The sequence below is a fragment of the Dermochelys coriacea genome, chromosome 13, assembly GCF_009764565.3.
Source record: "Dermochelys coriacea isolate rDerCor1 chromosome 13, rDerCor1.pri.v4, whole genome shotgun sequence".
In the NCBI taxonomy this organism is placed as follows: domain Eukaryota; kingdom Metazoa; phylum Chordata; order Testudines; family Dermochelyidae; genus Dermochelys; species Dermochelys coriacea.
The window spans coordinates 21,682,228-21,707,423 of record NC_050080.1 but is presented as its reverse complement, the minus strand read 5'-3'; the positions used below and the strand labels follow the sequence as shown (position 1 = coordinate 21,707,423).

The 25,196-nt window shown below is 40.6% G+C and overlaps 1 protein-coding gene across 2 annotated transcripts in view; it reads left to right on the top strand.

The window, feature by feature from the left end:
* Positions 1 to 1,432: 1,432 nt before the first annotated feature.
* TOP1 (DNA topoisomerase I) overlaps positions 1,433 to 25,196 on the top strand; it is an 80,014-nt gene continuing 56,250 nt past the window's right edge. For both annotated transcript variants that reach the window (XM_038369806.2, XM_043495674.1), the window contains exons 1-2: positions 1,433 to 1,617; positions 2,357 to 2,381. In XM_038369806.2, coding sequence (XP_038225734.1) covers positions 1,585 to 1,617; positions 2,357 to 2,381 — 58 coding nt within the window. In that variant the 5' untranslated portion in view covers positions 1,433 to 1,584. The remainder of the gene's footprint in view (positions 1,618 to 2,356; positions 2,382 to 25,196) is intronic.

Below are 25,196 nucleotides of genomic sequence, written 5' to 3'. Positions count from 1 at the left end.
GCCCTTAGCAGCCAGGTGCTACTGCAACACACATAATAAATAATGAAGTTTGGTAATATGCTCAGTGGTTCTACAGTACACCCACCTCCACTTATACCCAGTACTGCTATGATTATCTCACAATTTGATTTTGAACATTTCACAGATTTAGATTGAAAGTGTCAGTGCCTGATTCTCCAATCTACATCAGCATTATTCATTTGACTGCAGTGGAGCTTCTCTGGTGGAAAACCAGTGTAACAGAGTGGAGAACCAAGGCCAAAATATATAAGAAGCCACATTTTGGAGAAAGATTTCAGAAAATAAAACAATCACAATTATTTATGCTATGCTAGAGTTGCTCCTGGAGTTTACTAAAATATAGGAAGACTTGTCCATACTCCAAAAAGTCCACAATCTTAAATAAACCATAACACAGCAGCAAGCAAACAGCTGAAGTGGTGGGCTAGGCGTTATACAAACACACAGTTAGTCACAGTCCCTGTACCAGAGAGTTTACAATCTAATTTATAAAAGATGACTTTGAAAATGAGCAATTAGTAGGATTACAATCGAACCCTTCCTGCGCCAGGAAATGGGCTAATTTAGAGGGAAAGTTGGGGGGATGGGAGATTTCCTTGGCTTCCTTAGGGGATGGATATGTGCAACCCGACGCACTCCCATTCACTTCTTGCTAGCCTTCTCTCAGCCTGCTTGACGGGCTCATGTATTGCCCATCCTGATCTCTCCCTCCCGCCCCCATCATCCCAGCAGCTGTTTGATCCTTATTCTGTGTACTGGGGTCAGAGGCAGCTGAGAAGAGCAGTATGGGAGGCAGGTCGGAAAATAAAGATGCTGCTCCTGCTACTGCGCTCCAGCTTTGGCACCTGGCTCCTCTACCCTTGTAATGCAACCCTCAGCTAGAGCTGACAGTCAGCAGCCAGCCGGGCTTGCAGAGAAAGAGCGGGGCCCCACATGCAAATCGAGCACCCCTGCAGGGGAATTCTTGCGCATGAGCGTTACGCGCACGTTGGGACGGGCTTTCGTTCCTTCCACCGCGCGCGGGCAGGAGTCTCCCTCGGCGGAGGCGCGGCCGTATACGCAAATAAGCGCCGGCCTTTCCTTCGTGACTGGAGAGAGGGTTGGAGGGGCGGGACCGGATATGTAAATTTACCCGGCGTTCGGAAAGGAGGGAAGAGCGCAAGGTACGCAAATAGCAAACCGGCGTTTTTCGTAAATTGCGGAGAGGAGGAGGGGTGGTGGGCGTGGCTCTCATGCAAATCTAACCCGGAGTTATGAGAGCCGGGAGGAGGCGTGGCTCGAATGCTAATATGGATGGAAGCTCTCTTCTCATTGGAGCTGGGGACAAGGCGAGGTCGAGCATGCAAATATTGGAACCCACTCCTTTCCTCCTTCTCCCCCTCCCGTGTCAGCCCCTCCTCCGGTTTAAAAGCAGCGGCGCCTGCGCACTGAGGGGAAATGAGGACTTAGTCTGTTACACAACTGGCTGCTGTGCTGAGTGAGGGGGCTGCACTCTCCCTTCGGCCTCAGACTCCGCTGCTCCCAGGCGCCTCTGCTCCTGCGTAGGCCTCCCCACCAGCCGGCATGAGCGGGGACCAGCTGCACAACGACTCCCAGGTGAGGGACCCGCACGCACCCCCCCCCAGGCACTTGGGGCCCCAGTGGAGCCCTCCAGCCCCCCAAAATCCCCTCAGGCACTTGGAGGTGCCCCTGGCCCCCAGTATCCTTTAGGGCCACGGGGTGACCTCACCCCCCTATCACCTTAGTGGGGGCGCCCCTTCCCCTCCCACACCTCTGGATCCCTAACCCCCTTGGCTCCCCCTCCCTATTTGCCCTCGGACGCTTAGGGTGGGATGCCTTGATCACTGCCCCGCGGGCTCCTCCAGTCTCTGTGATTGGTGATTTCCCCATAGACACATAAAGGGTCTGTAACCTCCTCCCCCCCCCAAAAAAAAGAATCCTAGCCAAGCCACACACGGGGGGGATTTTTTTTCTCCTGCCTTCCCTTTAAAAGACAGATCCAGAGAGGATGGGAATGTGCCCCCCCTTTTTCATGCGGGGGAAGGGGTACCAGGGCAGGGGTGCCCCAGAGAACGGGTACATAGGCATGAGGGGGGACTTAAAATAGGTTGGGGGGAGGTTAAAACTTTGGGGCGCTAGAAGTCTGAATTTCGCCCCCTGCCCTTGATTTGTTGGGGGGTGGGGACCCCTCCCAATACGTGTCTGTGTGGGACACGGACGGTGAGTCGATTTCCTTCCTCTTCATTTAAAACTGCCCCCTGGATCAGGCTCTTTTACTGTTTTTGAAAACCTACATGATTTTTTTTTTTTCACTCGCTTCCACTTGTCCTTGCAGATCGAGGCGGATTTCCGAGCGAACGGTGAGTCTCTGCCCCCCACCCCGGCTTTTTGGGGGCGATTTACCCCACTTTACCTCCCCTTTTCGCTCCCCCCCTTCTGTGTTACTGAGGATGGTAAAGGACAGACATGGCGTCCCAGAGACTAAGTCCCGTCTCCTCGCTCACCGGCCCCATTGTTCCCATCGAGCTGCCAAATGCTCCTGCTTCCGAGGGGCTTAGGCTCCACCCGACTCCCTCTTCTCCTAGTGGGGGCAATGCAGGCCCCAGATCCGGTCCCTCCGGGTTTCCTGGGGTCCTCTTTGGGCCCCGATTCCTCCCTGGAAAGTCGCCTTGTCGACGGTCAGGACTTAGTCTCTGCGCCATTTTCTTTTTCTCTCTCCTCTCTCTTCTGTGTGTGTCTCTTTCTTTCCTTCTCCTCCTACCCTGAGCTGCCGAGCAGGAGCCTCCTGCAGAGAAACACGGGAGAAATCATCATCTCCCGACCCACATACCCTCCCAGAGAAGGGGAAAGGCAAAGTTTTTTAGGTTAAATAAATCACTGAGCAGCCTTTATTCCACCCACCCCTCTCTCTCCTCTTCAGTTTTGTTTCTTTCAATCAATTCCTCTCATCCCCTAAAATGAAAGGTGGTTGCAACATGTTGCTCTTTAAAAGATTCTGCTGCATCCATTTTAAGACCAGGCTTATTTCTTTCTTTACTGTTTAATTGATTTAACTTTACCTTATTGGGTAGAAAATTTTAATTTAAATAATTGCATTTTTTAAAAAAAAAAAAAGTGTAAGCAATTCCAGAAAGGTAGCCAGCATCACTTCAGAAAGTTTGCAAGTTGGTTGTTCATTTTTGGGGGAATAGGTTGTAGGATCCCTGTAGGTGATTGCATTTAGGAGAATGGCTACCAATTTTTTGCATACTGCTGGGTGGCATATTGGTTCCAGTTTTTTTCCCAAGCTGGTGGGTGGTATACTTAAAAGTGGAGGGGAGTGAGGGGGAGGTACAATTTGCCTCTGCATGCATATGTCACTGTCAAATGACTGGGTTTACATGAAGAGCTCTGTCTGTCCCCTAAGTAATGGGGATGGGAGGTTGACGGGGGGGGGGGGGAAGGAGGATGTGCCAGTTGTCTAAAAGTGTTTGCGTTCACTCCACCTTTTTATCAAGGTGTTTTCATCTTGCCTCCCAATCCCATTGCAATAATACTGTTTTTATTATGCTGGGTTCTTGGTATTTGAAATCATTGGACTGTTGTTCTGGACAATATGTTTGATGCCTAATTGCTTTGCAAACTGCTATACATGTAAATATTCACAAATATAAAATATTTGTGTAAGCACATCTTTTTATATTCATGCACATAAATGCATTTTATAGATAATATATATAATGTGTATATAACAGAAGTGCGCAGATACAAATATGCTATTTAAAAGTCTCCTCTACAGATAAAATAATACTTATTTTAAGGAAGAGGGGAAGATACTTCATTCCCTGGAACTGTAATAAGCATATTTAGAATTACTTCACTATAAGTATGTCTATAAATATTTATAACCTCCCTGTGTAGGAAATATTTGCTAAAGGGTAAGTTTTTTCTGGGGAAAAAGCTCCACTTATATGCTGATTTAGATATGTGAAATAATTGACTCCCCTAGTCGTACTTCCAGTGGACAATCTTAACAGTGTTTCTTTTCCTCCTCCCCCCCCCCCCATATTAAGGTGGCTGTACACTATTTTTATTGTTCCCAATTAGGAGTGGTTTAGGGACATAGAGCACTTGACACCCTTCTGACTCTGTGGGTTTTTCTTGTCATCTCACAACTGCTGAAGGAAGTCTAGTACACAGATTTAAAGTAAGCATGTACCACATATCTCAGACAAAATGTATATAACTGGAGAATCAGATATGCCTGATGAATTTCAAGCGATGAAGGTGTCATGGAACTCTTCCTCCCTATCATGATTCCAAGTCTTCCTTTGACTGTCATTAGTCTTCATTGTAGTTTTTCTCAAGCAACAGAAAGGCAAAATCTTCTGTGTTGAATGCTGCATTTGCTGGGCTTGTTAAGGGAGTAACACTGTTGATAGGCCATGTCCTTTCTGACCTTGCCACCAAAGCTGAATCTACTTCAGGAACCTGCTGTCTCTTCACTCTAAGGTTCTTTCATTCTTGCTTCCACTGTATAGTAGTACCTCTCACTTTATCACATGTTGATATTAGAAATATCAGTTTTCATTTTAGGCATGGCCATGGGAGTCTGGACTTTATACTTCTTGTTTGGATCCTAGTTAGTTGCAAGAAGTAGAAATGGGTAGAAAGAATCCCATATACATTATTCTGAGCACTTTAAATTGGTTTGTACTTTAATGAGATTGTATAGAGCTGTTTTATGTTGTTAGGAGGCAGGGCCTGGTCAGAAGCCTAGGGCCCCCAACTATTTACACTTAAAAGAGTGAAGGGAAGTATTTAGTCCTTAAAGAGTCAATGTGGTATTGACTACTCAATCCACATACTATATAAGCATTAAGCAGACATACTTACTGTTGGAACAAAGAACTCTATGATGGTTGTCAGTAATACAGTAGCTAAACACTTGTAATTTAGTCATATTAAGACAGGAAACTTGGAATTTATGTCTATGACTATACCACTGTAATGTAATCACTTCAGATGTTACAACCCAAGCTAGATGGGTATGGATCCTCTAGTTAATGGGAGATATCCAATGTCCAAGGATGTTGGTGATTCAGTTTTTGGCACTATTATCTTTTAATAGGGGTTAAATTGATAGAGTAGCATGATGTTAGCATCAAGGGGTCCTAGAATCAAGGTCAAGTGTAAAATGGAAATGCTGACCATTTCTGATCACTAAAAATCCATGCCACTCCTAGCAAGTATGTCCCAAACCATTCTAACTTTGGTAATTGCATTTTGTGTAACTACCCAAATTCCCCCTGCCATTTAATTAGGATATGGTATTTTTCTTCACCTGAAGTGTCTTCCGTTGTTGTTGTGCACTGTTAAGAATTTGCTATCTTTGGTTTTAGAAGTGGGTGAAGTGATTCCTGTGTGTGTAAAAAGAAAAGGAGTACTTGTGGCACCTTACAGACTAACATTTATTTGAGCATAAGCTTTTGTGAGCTACAGCTCACTTCATCGGATGCATTCAGTGGAAAATACAGTCATTTTAAGTTGACAGTCTTGTAAGTTGTGTGCTATTTAAAACACCAACCTGAAGCGTATTTATTATCTGTGAATGGGGATAATACTGTCCTCCTTTGTAAAATGCTTTTGAGATGTAAAGATGAGTAGTGCTATAAAAGAGCTAAAAAAACCATCCTCAAGATCTGACTGCAGTATAAAGACAATTTTATTTCCTAGTAGGAAATATCTTAAAGTACATTTATGAAAATGTTCTTGCTCAACAGATGTTACTACTTTTTACTCCTGTTAGCCTACAGAGACATTCTAGGTATGCAAGAACAACTAGCTGGATTCTTTTCTGGCTTTAGCTTAATCAATAGCATTGTTAACCAAGTTCCAGTTGAAGAGCCTCTTATTGCTAATGGGCCAGAAGGAACCCATCTTCACTTTCAATTCTCCTCTTGTGTTTGCAGAACATAGCAATTAGAAAAATCTTTGTTTGTAATTGTAAAAGGAACAAACTAGATATGGAGCTTCTAAGATGTTCAACACCCACAATTTTATTTCTGCAGTATAAGACCATGTGTTGCCTGCCTATTATTCTGTGTTCAGAACTCCTATTAAAATTTAATAGTTTTAATAGTGGTTTTGCATAAAAATTGTTAAGATGTGGCCCCTCAGTGAATTTCCCCTTTTGTTGATTTAACTAAATATCTTAAGATGGGATTTAAGGCCAACATCACTTCAGTAATCGGTGAAATATTAACTGGACTTGAGCACAAATTTTGATTGTCTGGCTGTGTGGAAGCTTATTTTTAGAAGCTGAATGTGCTTGAGTGAGAAGTGCTTCCTTTAATAGCTAACTTTAAAAATGCCAAAAGTGTGGAAAAGCAAGTATCTTGTCAGAAATTGACAGTTTTGTAGTGTTGTCATGAGCATTAATATGGCAGCTTAGAGGCAGCTTTGTGTTGTGGAGGGACCACTTGAAAAGGGGTGAGAAATGGAAAAGGGAAATTTAAATTAAATTGGAGCTGAGCAAATGCTTTGTAAGTGATGGAAATTCAAAGGCCACTTTAGTATGTGGTGGTCTATCTTGCATGAAATGCCCATTTCATTTAAGCTGACAGAGTTGGGCATGCGAAAAACGTGATTCAGCAGAAAGGCGTAAACTTGTATATTAATTAACTTTTTTCTTAGAAAAATAAGATTATACAAGATATTTTATTAATTTTTTTTTGATGCACTCAGCGCTGGTAGCAGTTGGGTGTTGCTAATGTTGCCAGGATAGTAATGAGTTCAGGAAATGTCAGCCTGCTCTCTATTTTAATATATTTGTAATTATTAGGAAAAATCTTAAATCTCTTCCAGAAGACTTGTGAATAACAAGTGTATTAAAATTAAAATATATTCTAAACTACAGTGGGGAGTAATTGTGGCCTGTTAAGAGGAATAGACTAGCACTCAGGACTCCTGCTTGCTAAGTCACTGGCAGAGCCAGGAATAGAAAGTTACCTTTGGCAAGTCACTTAATCTCTCTGCCTCCATTTCCTGTTCTCTAAATATGTGGGTGTTGTTACACTTACCTAGTTTGATCTTAACTTAAAAAGATGGAAAAACTCCAAGATTCTCAAAGCCATTTTTAGGTATCCCATTGACTGAAAATTATAAGGTACTTAATAGTTAGCTTAAAGAATAAGCTTGTACGTGACTCTGCTTAGTTGGATGTCATGCAGGTGTAGTTTTTTTAATGAAGAGCAGAACTCCCTATGGAATTTAGTTCTATATGTACCTAAGCAATGTTGTTGCAGGCACTACATAGCAGTAAATGAACCTGTAAAAACTAGTAAACTTGCAGCCAAGTCTCATACTGGGGCCTCTCTTCCACTCACTGGATTCAGAGGCAAAACTCTCATTGACCTCCCTGGGAGCACGATGTAGTCCGCTGTCTTGGATCACAATCCAGAACATCTGACATTAAAAAGACACAATTTTAATACCATTTTAAAAGCATTTAAACATTTGTCTTGCTTGTCTGAAAATGTCCTTCTCTCTTCTTGTGATAAAGGCATGTTCTGAGCCCTAAGAAACGTAAGAATTGCAGTGCCATCATTCCTAACTGAGATGTTTTCACAATGCAGGCACTTTTATAAGGGCCACAGTGATCCTGTATTCAGATCAGCAGCAACTGGGGGTTGCTTGCAACACTTGATGAAAACTGCTTATCTTTGGTTTTTAAAAGCACTTTTAATATTAACTCAAGTTATTTTTAAACCTATGGTATCTCACAACATTGGTCCCAAACACTGTTGTTTACGATAGCATTATTGCAGTGTTTGGCACTTATACTGTAGCATAGTTCTGTAAGGAATGCTGCAGTCTTTGTTACAAATGAAACACTGTAGCAAGCTGGTTATTCCTAACATATGTCTCAGAAATATCAACTGCAAATTAAATTTAGTGAAATGTAAATTTTAAAAATTTACTCCTGGTAATATCCTTTAAACATCAGTATGCTGAGTAAAACTAGTGTTTCATTATTGATGTTGAAATCTGTTGTGTTAATTGTTCTGGTGAATATGTGGGTAGCTTTCAGGTTAAAACTTGGTGCACGACTTTTGGGAGAGCAGAGATACACATGTTTCTATTAAGCTCAATCAATTTTGTTTCTGTTGTGTCCCAGCAAAACTCCCTAAAATGATTAAAGGTCTGTGTCAGGGACTAATGGGCCCGCAGACTTTCTGCTTTGATAAAATAAGTCTTAACATTGTAGCAATGAGGGGGGAAAAAACACTATAAGGTAACTTCTGTTTATCTGCAGTGTTGGCCACCTCATATTTTATGTCCCATAAAACCCATTCCTCGGCTGAGATGTCTTTTATGAAAAGTTTCAGATCTGTGCATGACTTCACATTTGAGTTAGACATCCAGTTTATCAAGGATTTATAACATAAATTTTGATTTAACTTTAGCAAGCCAAACAGCACAACTGTAACTTCAGTTATTTGTTGGATAGACCACTGAATTCCAGCCTCCTCTTGAGCTGCGCTGTCAGTAGAAATGGCAATGATATGTAATTATAGCAAGTATTTCACATCTCATTGACTCAAATTCTTCTATTAGTGACTTCCCAGAATGCTTGTTAAAGCAATATCTGCTGAAATAATGCAAGCTCCTTGCATCAAGCCACTGTTCTGTTAATGAAAGTGATGTTGGAGGCAGATCCTCAGCTGGTGTAAATTGTCATTGCTCCTTTGTTGTTACTTGACTAAAGAGAGAGGCCGTGTTGAGATACGGGTGGCTTCTTCCTTTATGAAAGGGACAATTTCAAATAAGAAATAATCCTACCTTGGAAAACATTGAGGACAAATCCTTGCTGATTTTTCTTATCTTTCAATTCTGCTTGAGCTGGCAGGCAGTCATTAAGAAATATTTATTGGCTTAAACTGCCTTTGTGACTTCTAGTTTTATAAGAAAGTCCCACAATCCACACGATAGGAGGAGAATGCTGTTTAGTGGTATGGCGTTATATATATTCTTAGCTACATCTTTTTAAGGAATTTTGTCCTGTCTTAATTATCCAGATATGAAAGAGAATATTGTTACATACTCAGTGTTTACAGCCTTACTCCTCTAGAGTGTCCTGTTTGATTTGACTAACACAGGCAAGTGACACGTGACAAATATGTTCAACCATGCCCCCCCCCCCCCCCGCATGACTGTTGGTTATAACCTGTTCGGCAATGTCAGCATTTAAGCAAGTATCATAATTAGATTTCAAAATGAATTCCCCATTAAGGTAACTTCAGGAGGGTTTCCTCTTAATGTTGTTTCAGTTCGATTGGAGAGTCCAAAAGATAGCAGCATTCTGGGTTATATTTGTAAAGCTGCTTTACAGCAAGAAGAGCTAGGAAAAGACAAATAAAAAGGTGGAAGAATGTAGGTTCTGTCAACTACAATGAAATCTGTGAAGGGGAATGGCATTAATCGTTTGTTGTTGTCCTTGGACTCTTATTGATTGTCTGCTCTAGGGAACTTTTATTAAAAATAATTTCCACCATACATGCCTCTGGTAGCTTCCAGCATTTACAGCTGTTAAACTGCTGAAAAGCATATTTAATTGATACAGTAGTTAAAAACCTCATCTGGCCAGGCAAGGGGAGACTTGCTCATTCTAGGGCTCCCATCACTGGTTCATCTGAACTAGTCGTAGCTCTAGTAAGGAATTTTTGTTTTTAAATTCCCTGGTGTGAACAATAGCAGCTAATGCAGGGGTTCTCAAACTGGGGGTTGGGACCCCTCAGAGGGTCACAAGGTTATTACATGGGGGGTCATGAGCTGTCAACCTCCACCCCAAATCTCACTTTGCCTCCAGCATTTATAATGGTGTTAAATATATAAAAGCGTGCTCTTAATTTATAATGGAGGTCGCACTTAGGGGCTTGCTATGTGAAAGGGTTCACCAGTAAAAAAAAAAAAGTTGGAGAGCCACTGATCTTAACACTTTCTTAGCATAGTGTTTGTAAAACTCCCTGGGCTGGCGTAAATTCAGAATAATTCCTTTGACTTCAGTGCTATTCAGGTTTACAGTACTTTGAGATCAGAATCTGGCCCAAGTGATGGTGTTTGTATGCACGTAGGTTTTTTTTTTAATTGCTAATAATTGTAGCTGCTGCTGTTCCTGTTCACTGGTGACCCTGTAGGATCATGTGTCCTTGAAAAGGTGACTTGCAAAGTGGGGGGAGGGGGGAAATGTGCTTGTGCCCTCTTGATGCATTATGATGTATAAAGAATGCCTGAAAGGTATTGGTTGGCTTTGGTGTGTGCATGCGTGCCCGTGTTTTTAAATTGAGAAATTCAGGTCCTGTGTGAGCTATAAAGATACCACGATGACTTAAATATTTACAGAATTGTGACATCACAGAAAGTTGAGCAATCGAGACGGAAAGGGAATTTAGCCAGACTTTTAAATACCTTTTTTTGGATTTTTTTTGTTAATACCTACTTAACTCCAGTGACTAAAATTTTGGCTAAAAATGTTTTGTTAAACCATCTTCCGAGTCATACTATTGCAGGTGACAATAATATTCAATATCAAACAGTTGTGTTATAGCTAACAATAAACATCTTTCTCAGAGATCACCCAAACCAGTGGAGACCAGAGTTGACTCTCCTATTATTGGTAAGGTAGTCAATCACAAGTGAAATGGGGTGAGCAGCCTTTTAGACCTTTTATATCTCAAAGAAGCAAAAAAGGACACAAACCAAATTCTTCTTTCTTTGTTAAGCTCTTGGCAGGTCATCTTTAACAACTAATGAAGGGGAGAAGATGGGATCTGGAATGAGCAAAGATGATCAGGGAAGGGACAGACCTTAAATGAAAAGCATTGCTACTGACAGAAACCTGTAAGCTCTCAAATATGTAGGGAGAATATTTTTTCCATCATCTTACAGCACAAATATCAGCTATTAAAATATTGTATTTCTGTTTTTATCCCTTGTCAAAAACAAATTGCAGAACAGTACCTCTTAATGTTATATTTCAGACTGTAGCTTCATTTGGAAGAACGTTTGTTTAATCTGTTTCTTAAATCTTGATGGCTTTTTCAGTTGAAAGCAGCCTCTAGAGCAGTTCAGTTTAGCCGGAGAAAATGTAGTTTGTCCTGGCAACTGCTGTGAAGTTGGAAACAGCTAATTTCCAACATAAAGGAATTACGAGGTCAGACAGCATTGAACGTGCTTTCCTCTTGCCTTTGGAAAGCTTTGGGGAAAGCATAATCTGTTTGAAATGCTTATTCTGGTGGGATGGGGGCAGTGCAGCCTCAGATATGGGGAGAGACGTAGCGAGGCCAGTCATTGTTACTTGTCATGGGGCTTCAGTGTACAGCTCTTTTTCAAGAAAAACAAATCTGTGCATCTAGTTAAATTATATAAATACTTTTTTGAAGTTGGAGGTGCTAATCTGTGGACAATATGATAGTTGCAGCATAAAGAGGGGAATGTACCAAGACAATAGAAAGTTGTTGTATTAAAGGGTTCCTGTCAATCTCTCTTAAGGCCAAAATTAGCTTCCCAGGCAGATCCTGGTGAGTATCTTTTTTAGATTCCTGGCTGATGTTTTTTGGTCATCCCAACCGTAAACCCACTTGTGCATTCTCATAATCTGCTACCATTATGGCTTTAGTACAGTTTTGTGTGTGTGCTTTTTAAACTGTCACGTCTACAACAGTTGGCTGTAAAAATAACGTTCAGCCTTATTGAAACACTACCTTTGGTACACTGAGAGAATGGCTTGCCGAATGAGCTTCATGGTGCCCCTCTGAAGGAGTGAATCTGCATTTTATCACCAAAGTCCATGTAGATGGGTGCTTGTGTTTAAAGAGAGGAATTTTATCCTACGAATAACTTCATAGGTTCTGCATTTAGTTGACTTCTTTAAAACAGTAAATAGAGATCATTTTCTTCCTCAAGGAAAGCATAGTGTACACCCAACTCCACTAATCTCTGTTACACATCCTGGTAAAAACATCTTTTAGAGTCAGATTTCAGGGCCAGAAGGATCATCTAGATCACACATCTGTCCTCTCCAAAGATATTCTGTATAGTCAGGGTTTATTGTGTGTGTGTGTGAGTTTTTATATCTTGACAGCTGTAGTATTTAGTGTCATTTAAAACACTCGAATATTTAAAGAGCACCTAAGATTTCAGGAAGAATTTAAGACTATTTTTCAATTCTACTATTTCTACATCTCTTATTTTCTGTACTACTTTTGCCTTACTTTAAGATGTTTATATGGAAATAGGATCTCTGTGTCTAATTACTTCGTCCCCTGTTGCTATGTATTGTGCTTGCTAAAGTCCTAGTCCTTGATTTGCAATGTTTTATAAACTTCCACAGCAACCATTTCGGAATTTCACCAGTGGAGGATTATGCAATTTGAGGTAGGGAATGAACCATAGGAGTAAATGAATTTCTAGGCCTCATCTACATTGTGGATAAAGCTGTGTATAAAACCAGTTACTCTAAAGCTGTCTAAGACCCCATTCAGACTACTTGTATGAGCACTGTTTGCCAGGACACTGTGGACCAGGTCTAAACACTTAAGACTTCCTAAAGTACCGGTGGACTATGCCCTTGTATAGATGTGGGACTTTTAAGAACTCATTTCTGTTCAAATGTTCGGAGTAAAACACCACCAGGAAAGAGTAGTGGAATATTTTTAATATTTTTCATTAGACATCAGCTGTACATTAAAGTGCAGCTGCATGGTAAAAGTTAGCAAAATAATTAATGGGAATTTAGCAGTCGCTAAGTATAGGTAGCTTTTTATATGTCTTGACATTTGTTACTTGTGCTCTACAGCCTAATGCTGCTCTTGACGCATGAAAACTGAAGCTGCTAGGTGGTGACTGTTTGGGACCTGGTTTTCTCCTTGTGCTGCTACTTCTATAGGCCTTAATTTTTTTAACAATTACTTTTAAAATTCTGTTTTAAAATTTCACTTTAATATGTTCATATGGGACTAGGTTCTCTTCCTGTCCCCCTCTAAATATTGGCAAGGTTTATATTGAAGATTTCTTTCATAAAAATGCATTCTTGGTCAGGTTTTATATTTCAATATTTGAATAAGGGTCAAACGCATTGCAACAGTTGTTCATCTTACTCTAAGGTTGCAGTTTCTTGTTTGAGAGATATTTAAGATGTGGCCTAAAAAAACCTGTTGCAGGTGGAGATGGGACATATCTCCTTCAGTATACATTCCTGTTTGGGAGGTGAGTGAAGTTTGATTTTTAGATAGTTAGAGAAATAGTTGAGTAACATCTTTTAATTTAAACTATCTTGGTATTGCATAAGTAGCAGGAGAATGGCTTCTGTTTTTTCTTGTTGATGTCTGCAAGCAGAATTTGAGAACACAGAAGTACATGTACTCTTAATCTTGCAGTAATCAAAAGTTAACACTGCGTAAATGCCAAATAAGGAGGGTGTAGATAATGGACTACCAATGTGCATGGGAGGTGGGATGGTTTGGAGGCTTGATGTTCAATTATGGAGTCTCTACTTGTGGGTTGTTCTGAGTCTGACCAATGTCAGCTGAAAGTTACTCCAACTGAATGGAGAATAATAGCCTGTGTGGAACAAGTTTTATGTATTCTCAGTCCGCGTCCAGTTTGTGTTATGGTTCTCAGATCACACCAGCTGCCACCATAGTTTCTAGTACTTGGCACTCTTGTTGACAATGTTAGGGTATGTCTACATAGCAAGCAGAAACTGAAGCAGTGAGTCTCAGAACCTGGGTCTACAGACTTGGGCTCGTGCTACTGTGCTAACAGTAGCTATGTAAAGACTTGAGCTGGAGTTTGGGCTCTGAAGCTTAGGGAGGGGAGTGGGTTTCAGAGTCTGAATGTGACTAGCATCTATCCAGCATACTTTCATCTACTGGTGCTGTTGCAAAGCCATAGCAAGTATGAGTAGGATACCTTATTAGAGAGGTAAAATGAAATAGTCGGGATGGGCATGTTCCAGTTCCAGCTTGCCTGGGAAGTTACGTTTACAGGTTAGACAAGTGCAGTCTTTTGGGAAACTCGAAGTAATGAGCTATTTGGAGAGATCCATGTGACACTATGGTTCATTACAACATGAGCAGCATACACAAAATGGAGGAATTGAGCAATATTAATGACCTACTCCAAGGTTTGTATGGCAGAGTTAACGACCACCAGATGGGGAGTAAAAAGCCACCTGCTCCTTTGCTGCAGATTCAGCATGTAATTAAAACTATTAAAAATGATGATGTAAAGAGATATATCTCTTATTGTAACATTTCCTTATTCATGTTAAATGTCTTAAATATGAAAACAAATCACTTTTTTTACTAGTATTTCCCATCTAATACGTACTTTTGTTATAGAGTTGTTCATGAATGACTGTAAGCTGGAGGTAGAAGTTGAAGTATTCAAGCATTTTATTTCAGTGGAAGAAGAGGGGCAAATCCTATTCAGAAACTTACACGCACTCTGCAAACAGCTCTAGAGACAATAGGTCCATGTACACTTGTGCATGTGCTGCAAGTGTGTGAACGTATTTATTTTATTTATTTTAAAACAACTGAAAGTTTTCTTTCTCCAGTGTTGCCCTGTCCTGGGCCAGCCAAGTGAGTGTGATCATTCCTTAGAGTAGGGGGAGACAGATACTAATCAGAGTTGGGATAGCACTACTCCCCTGTGTCTGGTGCTTGCTGGTGGTCATCCTTGAATTGGTTTGCTCCAGCAGGGGAAAGCAACCTCCCCAGCTGTCTGGGATATTTTTTGCTGAGGAGAGCTGAGTTGCATGCATTCTGAGAATGTTGTGCATTCTCTTTAGAATTGTAGGACTGCAAAGGACATGGAGAGGTCATCTAGTCCAGGGTTCTCAACATTTTTCTTTCTGAGGTTCCCTGAACATGCTATAAAAACTGCATGGCCCCTCTGTGCCACAACAGCTGTCTTTTTTGCATATAAAAGCCAGGGCCAGCATTGGGGGGTAGCAAGCAGGGCAGTTCCACATGGCCCCATGCCACAGGGGTCCCTGCTAAGCTCAGGCTTCAGCTTTAGCCCCGGGTGATGGGACTTGGGGTGGCAGGGCTTCAGCTTTCTGATCCGCACCCCAGTGAGTCTAACACTGGACCCACTTTGCTGACCCTCTGAAACCTGCTTGCGGCCCCCAGTGGGGCCTCGGACCCCTGGTAGAGAACTGCTGATCTAGTCCAGTCCCCTGCACTCATGGCAGCACTAAGTATTATCTAGACCATCCCTGACGGATGTTTTTCTAACCGGCTCTTAAAAATCTCCAATGATGGAGATTCCACAGCCTCCATGACAGTTAGGAAATGTGCCCTAATGCCCTACCTGAACCACCCTTGCTGCAATTTAAGCCCATTGCTTTTTGTCCTATCAAAGGTTAAAGAGAACAAATTTTCTCCCTCCTCCTTGTAACAACCTTTTATGTACTTGAAACGGTTATGTGCTCTCTGAGTCTTCTCTTCTCCAGACTTTTTCCTTGCCGGCCTCCATCACCACTCAGGAATTTCTTCAAAGGACACAGAGGCACATCTTAGTCATACTCCCTGTTGTATGTGCTGAATGGCCTTTTGTTAAGGACAGCTTGCTATGTTTTATCAAAATATGTTTAAATCAAAGATGCAATCTTTTGTTTTTATAGCTGCAGAAATGTTTTTTTTTAATATTCTAGTTAGTTATAAAGTTATAGTTAGTTATAAAGAATTAACTGGCATCTTGCTGTGTTGTTTGCATCCTGAGATACTTACATGTAGGCACTAATCTCTTAAATGTACATGTAGGTTTATATGCTCTGTTTAAATGAACTCTAAAGAAGAAACATGCCAATACCCAAGTATTGGAATGCTTGACATTTTTTGTGTGTTAACTGTCTCTCACTGGGGGAAAGTAGCTAATGGGGGTGTGACAATGCTTGGCCCCTGTCTGCAGTTTCCTCTGTTTGATGATGTGCTGAACTGGATCTCCTATTAGGTTCTCTTCTTGCCCTGTATGCTGCTCCTGCAAGTTGAAACACTTGTATTGCTAACAGTCCATCAACCCCAGACTGCGTGGTTGAGGGAAAAGGTGACAGCTCTACCTCCTCTGAGATTGTGCCTCCTATGTCCAGTATCTGTTGTTCCACTCATTCCCTTCAATGAATTAAAAAGTGTCTCTATTTTCTCCACACGTGTCCCTATGTATATATCTTAAAGCATACACACTCAACAGCATTTATCTTTCTCATGAACCTATCAGCTTTTTCTCAGAGCTGTCTTCACACTGAAACTGACCTGTTCAGTACACGGTGTATTAGAACATAAGAATGACCATACTGGGTCAGATTAATGGTCCATCTAGTCCAGTATCCTGTTTTCCAACCATGGCTGGTGCAAGATGCTTCAGATGGAATTATTGAGGGAACCATCCCATCATATAGTTCCAGCTGCTGGCAGTCAGAGGTTTAGGAACACCCAGTTATTAGTCATTGATGTTCCCCATGCAACCCTATGCTCTGGATGTCCCTAAACTTCTGACTGCCAGAAGCTAGGCTATATAGCCATTTATGGACCCCATCAGTTTGTAGTATAGTTGAATTATATTTTCCAATGGCTTAAATTTGCACTTGACATTGAATGTCATCTCCAGTTTTGTTGCCCAATAACGCTGTTTTGTGAGATTGAATGAGTTGCTTTCAGTATCCATAGGATTGATTGGATCAGCCATGAATTAATCTGTTCTTGGATTTTGTCCATAGCTCATCTCTTTACTTCATTAGAATGACAAAGAATCATCAGACACTAAGGAAGAGCATTTTCAAGGCCTTGATGTAGTATAGATATAATCCATCTAGGGCTTGTATTTCACATAGATTGCTTTTGGGAGAATACATTAGCTGAACTGTTTCTTGTAAAATGATTTCTTGTTCTTGAGAAATATGTTTGTGCAACTGTGTTCATGATAAACTAAATGATCGCATTCTTTGCTAAATTCAAGGCTAGCTTTTTAAAAAATTTGTTTTCTCTTTGTAAATATGGGGTTTTCTTTATCTTGTTACCTTTCTCTTTACACTGGATTCTAGAGAGTTAGAGGTATTCCAGTGCCCAGGAGCCCATTGCTTTAGCCATAACCAAAGACAGCAAGCCCCAAATCAAGCCGTCCATAACTAATCCCAGGATTCCTTTGTGAGCTGTCTTAGCTAGTGTTAACGTTTAGGGAGGATGGTGAAAAACTTTTTGGATCTCACTTTTAATGATCATTATAAAGCTTGGGGTAATGAGTGTGGGAAGGAGAAGTGTCTAGTATTTTGCACTTGGCAAATGTGTTTAGCTTTTGAATGGAGCTGATATAAGCATGCTGGTTTTATTTAGTAAGTACAGTTTTAGTAGTGCCTTTTCATGCTAGAACATCTTTCTTTCGTGCACTAGCCTGATTGCTTAATCTCAGTTCATCTGTGGAAATATTGTTTCACTATTCTGAGGAAGTTTTCATTCTTTTTAAATACAGCAGAAACCAATTAATAATTTCATGTTAGAAAAAAAACAATATACCATAAAAGCTGCTTTATCTGGCATGTTGCGGGAATGGGGGGGTGCGGGTAAGTGAGAAATGCTGGTTAACTGAGAGGGAGGGATTTGAGCGCGGGTGGGGGCTCGGTGCAGCAGGTTGGGCGCGGAAGGGGTTTTGGAGTGCCGGATCTAGGGGGCGCTCACTTTGGGCAGCTTCCTGCGAGCTGTGACCTGTCCCGGCTGCTCCTAGGAGGAGGCGTGACAGGCGGCTCTGTGCGCTGCCTCTGTCCACAGGCGCTGCCCCCTCAGCTCCCATTGGCCTCAGTTCCCAGCCAGTGAGAGCTGTGGAGCTAGCACTTGGGGAGGGGAAGCACCTAGGAGCAGCCAGGATAGGTCACTGCTTGGGAGGAGCCACCCGAGGTGAGGGTGAAAAACCTTTTTCGTTAGTCTTCACTTTGAAGCAGATTAAAGATTCACACCAACTCACCCAAGGGTATCGGTGTAGTGGTTGGAAATATAAAAATGGATCAATACTTCTGTGAGATTTTTAGGTTTCTCTTTTATTTATTTATTTTTGTTGTTCTGTCTTCCCAAATCTGATTACAGATCAGGAATTTGAAAATGGCACATGCCAGGAATTGGTTCTGAAGACAGCAGTTTAAAAAAAAAATTTTTGGAGGAGGGACACAAGCAGGGTTTGAAAAATCAAAATATTACTTTGAACAGTGCTGCTGCTGTTAGAATTAGTGCTATGTGATCTCCTAAGTCCTGTGGTCTGAATCTCAACTTGCAATGATGCTCTATCGGCAATTAATTGGGGGGGGGGGAAGTTGCTGAAACCAGGTTGGTGTTTCTAAAGGGCATCAACCTTGGATAATGGTTGTCAAACATTTCCTTGTTTGTTTACTCTGAGGCAGATGATACAATGGGAGGGGATGTCAGGAAATGCAATGTCTATTGACATTTCTGGATAATTTCTGATTCAAAATTAATTTTGTATGACAGGGCTGATTTTGAGATATATAGCCCATTGAGAGAGCAACCTTTAGGGAACTCCTGGCTATAATAAATACAGCATTATTTAATGTAAATATACTTTCTTTTTGTTTTTAGTCTTGGTGCGTTATTCTTTTTTTCTTAGTAAAGTGAGGAATTAATATTGTTTAGCTTTAGAAAACTCATCTTTGGCTATGTTTTCACTGCAAGAAAGTGCATTTTCATATCAAGATAGCTATATTGAGTTTAAAAAACACCATTTTTGGCAGTGAAGAAAAAGCCTGCACCTCACCCTTGACTTGTTACTCCAATCATGAATATTTCTCTTGAGCAGAGAGTAGGAGCTCAGATGCTGCAGAGTCAGGTGCTGAAATACTACGGTGAAGAGCACGTTAAAAAAAAAAAATATATATATATATATATATATATATATATATATATATATATATATAGAATAGACATCCAAATTATGTGATGTAGACAAATGTCCTTTAGAAACTAGGTTTAGCTCATTTATAACCAAAGGGGGATGAAACCAGATCTCCACAAGTGAAAGTTAGTGTTATGACTTATTCTGTCATCCAGCCTCCCACTTTGTCTCTTATTCAGGGAGAACTTTATTTTGAGATGGGATGTTCAGATAATCTTAAAAGTGCATCACAAAAATTTTTCACTTATTGATATTCTAAGAATATATAAAAATTCCTTTTTATTGTACCTGTACCACACCTCACCATCTACTCCTTCCTGGACTCTTAATACTTGGTGGCGGTTGTTCCAAAACAGCAATCTGAAGTTAAGAAGTAAAACTGACTTAAGGCAGCTCTTCTTATCTCCCGAAGGAAGTGTATAGCTTTAAACAAAAATAGGTACACTTCTTTAAAACTTTCGAATGGCCTAACAGAAATACATCTACACTCTATTGACATATTAAGAGGATCTGGCTTCTGGAGTTTCAGAAATCACTGCGGCTGTTTTCAGAGACTTCTCCTCTGATGCTGTTGAATAAACAGCAGTTTGCTAGACTGAATGGTTGTGAGCTATGACTTCCTGCCTTCAGGAGAGAACACTGAAGGTATGCTCTCAGTCCTAGAAGCGGTTCCGTCCAGTCCAGTCTGAAACACATTGACAGGGCAATGGAGGAGAGGTTTGTGCTGCTGCTTCCTCCGATGTAAGTCTAGGTACAAAACAAGTAAAATGACTGCAGTGTCTAGAGCTTTCAAACTGTCATCTTTCCTGAGCATTCAGCGGATGTGAAAACCATTAAAATACACATGCACTTAATTTTGATTTTTATATAAAGATCATCATAAGGCAGCCACTCAAAGCTCGGAGTGTCCTAAAACTTAAAATTCACAACCCAAATTGTTTAAAAACTCACTGCTTATGCAAACTGCTCACTGCATGATTTGATTGTAAGGACAACAGACATAACCACCAGAATTGTTAAATGACCCCCTATAACTCTTTCCCATCTGTCTCCGAATACACTTGTGGAAAAAATAATCATATACCACTCTCATCTCTTCACTGGGAATGCTGTGTATGTTTCAGTCTAGAGAGGCTCCCCTGTATACACTATGGGTGAAATCCTGACCCTAATGAAGTTAGTTTTGTCACTGACTTCACTGTGTTCTGGATTTCACCCTATGTTTTCTTGTTCCTCAGTGAAGTTCTTATTTGGAGGAGACCCTGTTCTGTATCAAGCCCAAGATATCCAGAGGTATCTGACATGTCCTTGCCTTGCATTAGTATGAATATGAGCACTATTTGAGGCGCTGTTGAGACACAAGCGTGGCCCTGCTGCTGACACAGGGCTTAATGAAAGCTTTACAAATATCTTTTTAGTGTGTCCAAAAATGTTAGCGATTTAAGATATTTATGCTGTACGGACAGCAAGTGAAAATATTTTTCTAGTTTAATACAAACACTGTTGCAGTGTAATTATTCTTGACAGTAGAGCAGATTTCCTGTTGGTTGAAGTACCATTAAAACCAAAACTTTCTTCAGATTCTCAATCTCTTTTTGGAAATTTGACTGTATGCTAGGAACTGTGCCATTTCACACCTTTCTAATGATGAGGTATGCAGTCAGTTACATTCCAGTGAATAAAGACGGAAAACTCCTATTAAGTCTGTGCCTCTACAAGGATAGGATACAGTCCATAAAGTTGTCTTCCTCTCACTACATTTTGTACAGTGCCAAATACTCAGTTGTCAATAAATAGTAATAGTCCCTGATATAGGTTGTCCCAGCTGATACTACACTAAATCTTAGGTGTATGACCAAGAAGCAATCCTTTTCATCTAGTGACAGTTTACACTGCACTTAGCTTGCAAGAGTTCTGATTTAAAAAATAAAGGACTTTACACAGTCATCCAGGAGCCGAAGGGTTAACTGGGCCATTTTGCTTTTGATTATGAAGTAAGGGACACTTATCTCCTGCGGTTGGCTGATTGCTCTGAAGTCTAAACATGGCTGTGATGTTGCAATAGCTTCTGCATGGGGAACACTTCTGGAAAACTGAAGAGCAGAATTTACGTAGATGAGGAAGTGCTTGTAATTATTGCATGTCATTCTGGCTGTGAGCGCGACTCCAAAGACTCCTGGCAGTTCCTTTGTATTCCTGTTTGCGTGTGTGTCTTTCTCCCCCTTTTCCTGTATGGAGAAGAATGTCCCTAGTATGTATTGAGATATTTTGTCCGTGTAGAATGAAATAAAGGTTCTTTGCTAAAGCTTTGGCTTTGTATTAAGGGGTCATTTCAAAGTCTGACTGGCCCGATATTGTACTAACTCAGAATTGGATAAGTGTCTTTCATTGTCCCACTAATCCCCCAAATTCTATTTTCCTTCAACATTTAAACTAAAATTCCACTCGTGTGACCCTACATAAACCACTGCCTGGCCCTTGGTTTCTCAGCAGGTATGATTGTTCTTGCTGTGCTTGTTTGCTGCATTTAGCGCAGAGGTGAGAAATATAACTTCAGGGGTGAGGGGAGGAACTAAATATTCTGGTAAAGATTTGACACTTCATGGATTTAAAAAAATGTCCCCAGAGAACCTCCTTTTATCATTTTTTGTTTTTTTTGAATGCAGTTATTTCTTTGTACATAATTCTACATTTGTACATTCAACTTCCATGATAGAGATTTCACTACAGTACTGTATTAGGTGAATTGAAAAAAAAAAAAAAAACTTCAGTTTTTTACAGTGCAAATATTTGTAATGAAAAATAAATATAAAGTGAGCACTGTACAGTTTGTATTCTGTGTTGTAATTGAAATCAATATATTTGAAAATATAGAAAACATCTAAAAATATTTCATAAACATCAATTGGTATTCTATTGTTTAACAGTGCAGTTAATCATGATTAATTTTTTTGAGTTAATCGTGTGAGTTAACTGTGATTGACAGCCCTAAATATTTCCTAATGTAAATTTGTTAGGCTCCTTGACAGAATCCAGACCATGGGACTCATTCCTGTAGTATTTGAATACCTCACAATCTTGAATGCATCTCTCTTCACAATATCCCCGTACAGTAGGGAGGTATTTTTACATAATTTTACTAAGTGACTTACCCAAGGTCACACAGGACATTTGTGGTAAAGCAGGAACTTTGAACCCAGGTCTCCTAAGTCTTGGGCTAGTGACCTAACCACTAAGCCATCCTTCCTCTCTATGGACTGGCTACATTCCCACTGCCTCTTGCTAAATACCTACCTGCTATAGGCTTGTTCAGGTTATTAAAATTCCAATAATAATGTAATCTGAATTCAGGCTGACTTCTTCAACTTCTGGTATCCTGGAGACTTCAGTCACACAAAGGGTGGGTATTAGTGATCACTGTTCTTTCTTTATTTCTGGCCAATTAAAAAGATTTTCACCCATTTTTTAATTTTTGTAATAATCACCAATATATTGGCAGGAAATTGTAAACAGAGTGAACCCCAAAAATGAAGGGCCTTGTTTATACGGCACCTTAAAGTGTGAGGGAGAATTTACCCTCTTAGTCTTCACTGGGGTGCAGTGTAGGCAAGACCTGGTGACTGGTTGTAGTTCCTCAGAGTCTGGGTGGCCCATCCCAGGGGGATGGGGAGGGGACGGGACGGGATGACTGGTAAAGCACAGCAATGGGAAATATAGGGGGTTTAAAATCTAAGAATAACGAGTGCTGATTCTATGGATTTTCCCTTGTTGAAAAGACAGTGTCGTATCAAAATCCTGTGCCACAAAAGTACCTGGTATCTGCCTTTATCCCATTGTACCTGATCGGGGCAGAATCCTGGGGATGCTGGAACTCTAACTACAGGGGCCATGTTAGAGTTTTTAGGAGGATACAAGACCACAGGTCTCATCCTGCTCCTATTACATTCACTGATAAAATCTGCTTTCAGGGAGAGCAAGACTCAGCTCCATGTCTTGTAGCCAATATATCCCACCGTTCATGACCATCTTTCATACATGTCAGTACTGTCTGTCACCTGCTGGGTCTGCTTAATGAACAGGAAATCTAGAGGCAGAGGATTCTTGGAGTCTGTGTGTCTCCAGCTGGAGAATAGTTGGGAGATTTAGACTGGAGATGCTAGATTTCCTTGTCTTCACTTAAGAAAAATAAAAACACTTCGGGAGCACTGTAAAGCTGCTCATTAATTTAGGAAGTTCCTATTTTGATTATTCTGCCAATCTACCTCATTTATCCTGAAATTATCATTGGTTTCTTTTTGTATTCTTTCTGTGCTAGTGGTTCTAGAAAATGGATGATTTGAGTTTCAAAAGAAGCATCAGTCGTTAGCATTATTCTGATTCTGAGGCTTGTTAGCTCCTGTGTGGGGTTTTCTGTGTTCTCCTTACAGTTTATTTCATGATTTATTTTGACTTTTAATTATTGCACAGTGAAGTGGAAATCTTCCATCTTGTGATCCAGTTTAAGGAAGGGAGAACTGAGATGTCTACCCCAACCATCGCTTGGAATGTAACAGACCCCTTTAAACTAACCAATCTGAACTGGAGATGAGCAGAAATAAAATGGGTCTGAATAGTTCTGTGTTGTATTATTATTCTAATTAGACCGCAAAAGAGTCTAATAGGCTTTAGAAATACTGAGCGTCTTCCCATTTCATTGAGGCCAGCCAGTTCCTCCCTGATCCCTGTGTATGGATGTGATTTTATTAGCTGTGGGCTAGAGGTAATCTGGAGTAGTGTTCATTGTAGAAATACTTTCGAACTCGATTGGTTAAGGGTCACACTTCAGGCTGCTCTTGAAAGAAAGCCTTTTAAGCATGTTGCTTCTAACTGAGCAAGTAGAAGCCTAGTAAATTTGCTTCAACAGCTCTAAAACTATTTTCTTCCTTGGGACATAGTAGTGCTTGAAAATAAAAATCCACTCTCTTCAATCTAGTTTTTTTTTCTTCTTGAGCAAACATTGTTTTCATCTTCCCCAGTGTTTCTAATGGAGCAAAAATTGGCATGGTTCCCCACTTAAAATCCAGAGAGCTATCCAGTCCCAGATAATTTAAGGTCAATCAGAATCTGTCTTAAAATGGGCATATAGTGGCTGTTTCATGAATTATAATAATTTTTAAGCACTTCTATGGTATTTTTCATCTGGGGATCACAAACATTTAATGAGCTAAGCCTTACGGCGCCTCTCTGATGTAGGAATTGTTATGCCTATTCCACAGTTGGGGAAATTGAGGCACTAAGGGACTTATCATAGGTCTCACAGAAAGCTCATCCCAGTCCAGTTTATCCACAAATCCATATTTCATCTTTTAGAAGTGCCAGTTGGGTATATCAATTCCAGTTTTACCTCCAACCACATGCAGAGATCTGGAAAACACCTGCATCTTCCACCTCCTTCTGATGCTACTGTTTTCTTCGGATTACTCTTTTCTGCCCTCACTCCTGCCTCTGTTTTGGGCTGTGTGGTCAGTGATACCTGGATGTGATTGTTATTTTTTTTAAACCATCTCCTTCCCATCTAGAACAGCAGCCACTCTCCTTGCCAAGTACATCTCTTCTCTTCATGCTAATCCCCCATAATTGAAATCCAGAAACATGGTGCAGTCTCATAATTACTTTAACTTCATGATCAAACTTTGCATTTCTATAGTATTTTTACCTGAAGAACTCAATGTCTTATAAATAACTAAAGTTCTCAAAATGCCTGCAAGTACAGAAGCATTATTGCCATTTTAAAGTTGGTTACACTGAAGCATGTAAAGTTAGGTGACTTGTTCGGGGCTGCAGAAAGATTCTAACTATTTTGAGTTCTAGATCCCAGTCCCCCTCCCTCGGCTACCCATCTCACTTCCTCTTTATACATCTGGTGCTTCATAAGATGCATGGGGGACCTGCCACTGCCTTTCTGATCCTTCTTGCTTTTGTACTTGTAGGAAGCTGTCTGAATCTCTTCTTTGTAACATACACTTCTTAACATTTTAAAAACCAACCAGAACCTCCCTAGAGCAAAGTTTTTATAAATGGGATTACAGTTCGGCTGGTAAATTATCTCCTTCCATAACCAAGTCACTTTGTTCACTTTAAAGATCTTGAATAACTGCTAAATGTTATGGTCTAGGTTTTCTTTCTGATCTAATCTGTATATGTCCAACTTTCTGCTACAGTAAACCCTCTTAATCTGATGCCTATTAAGGTAA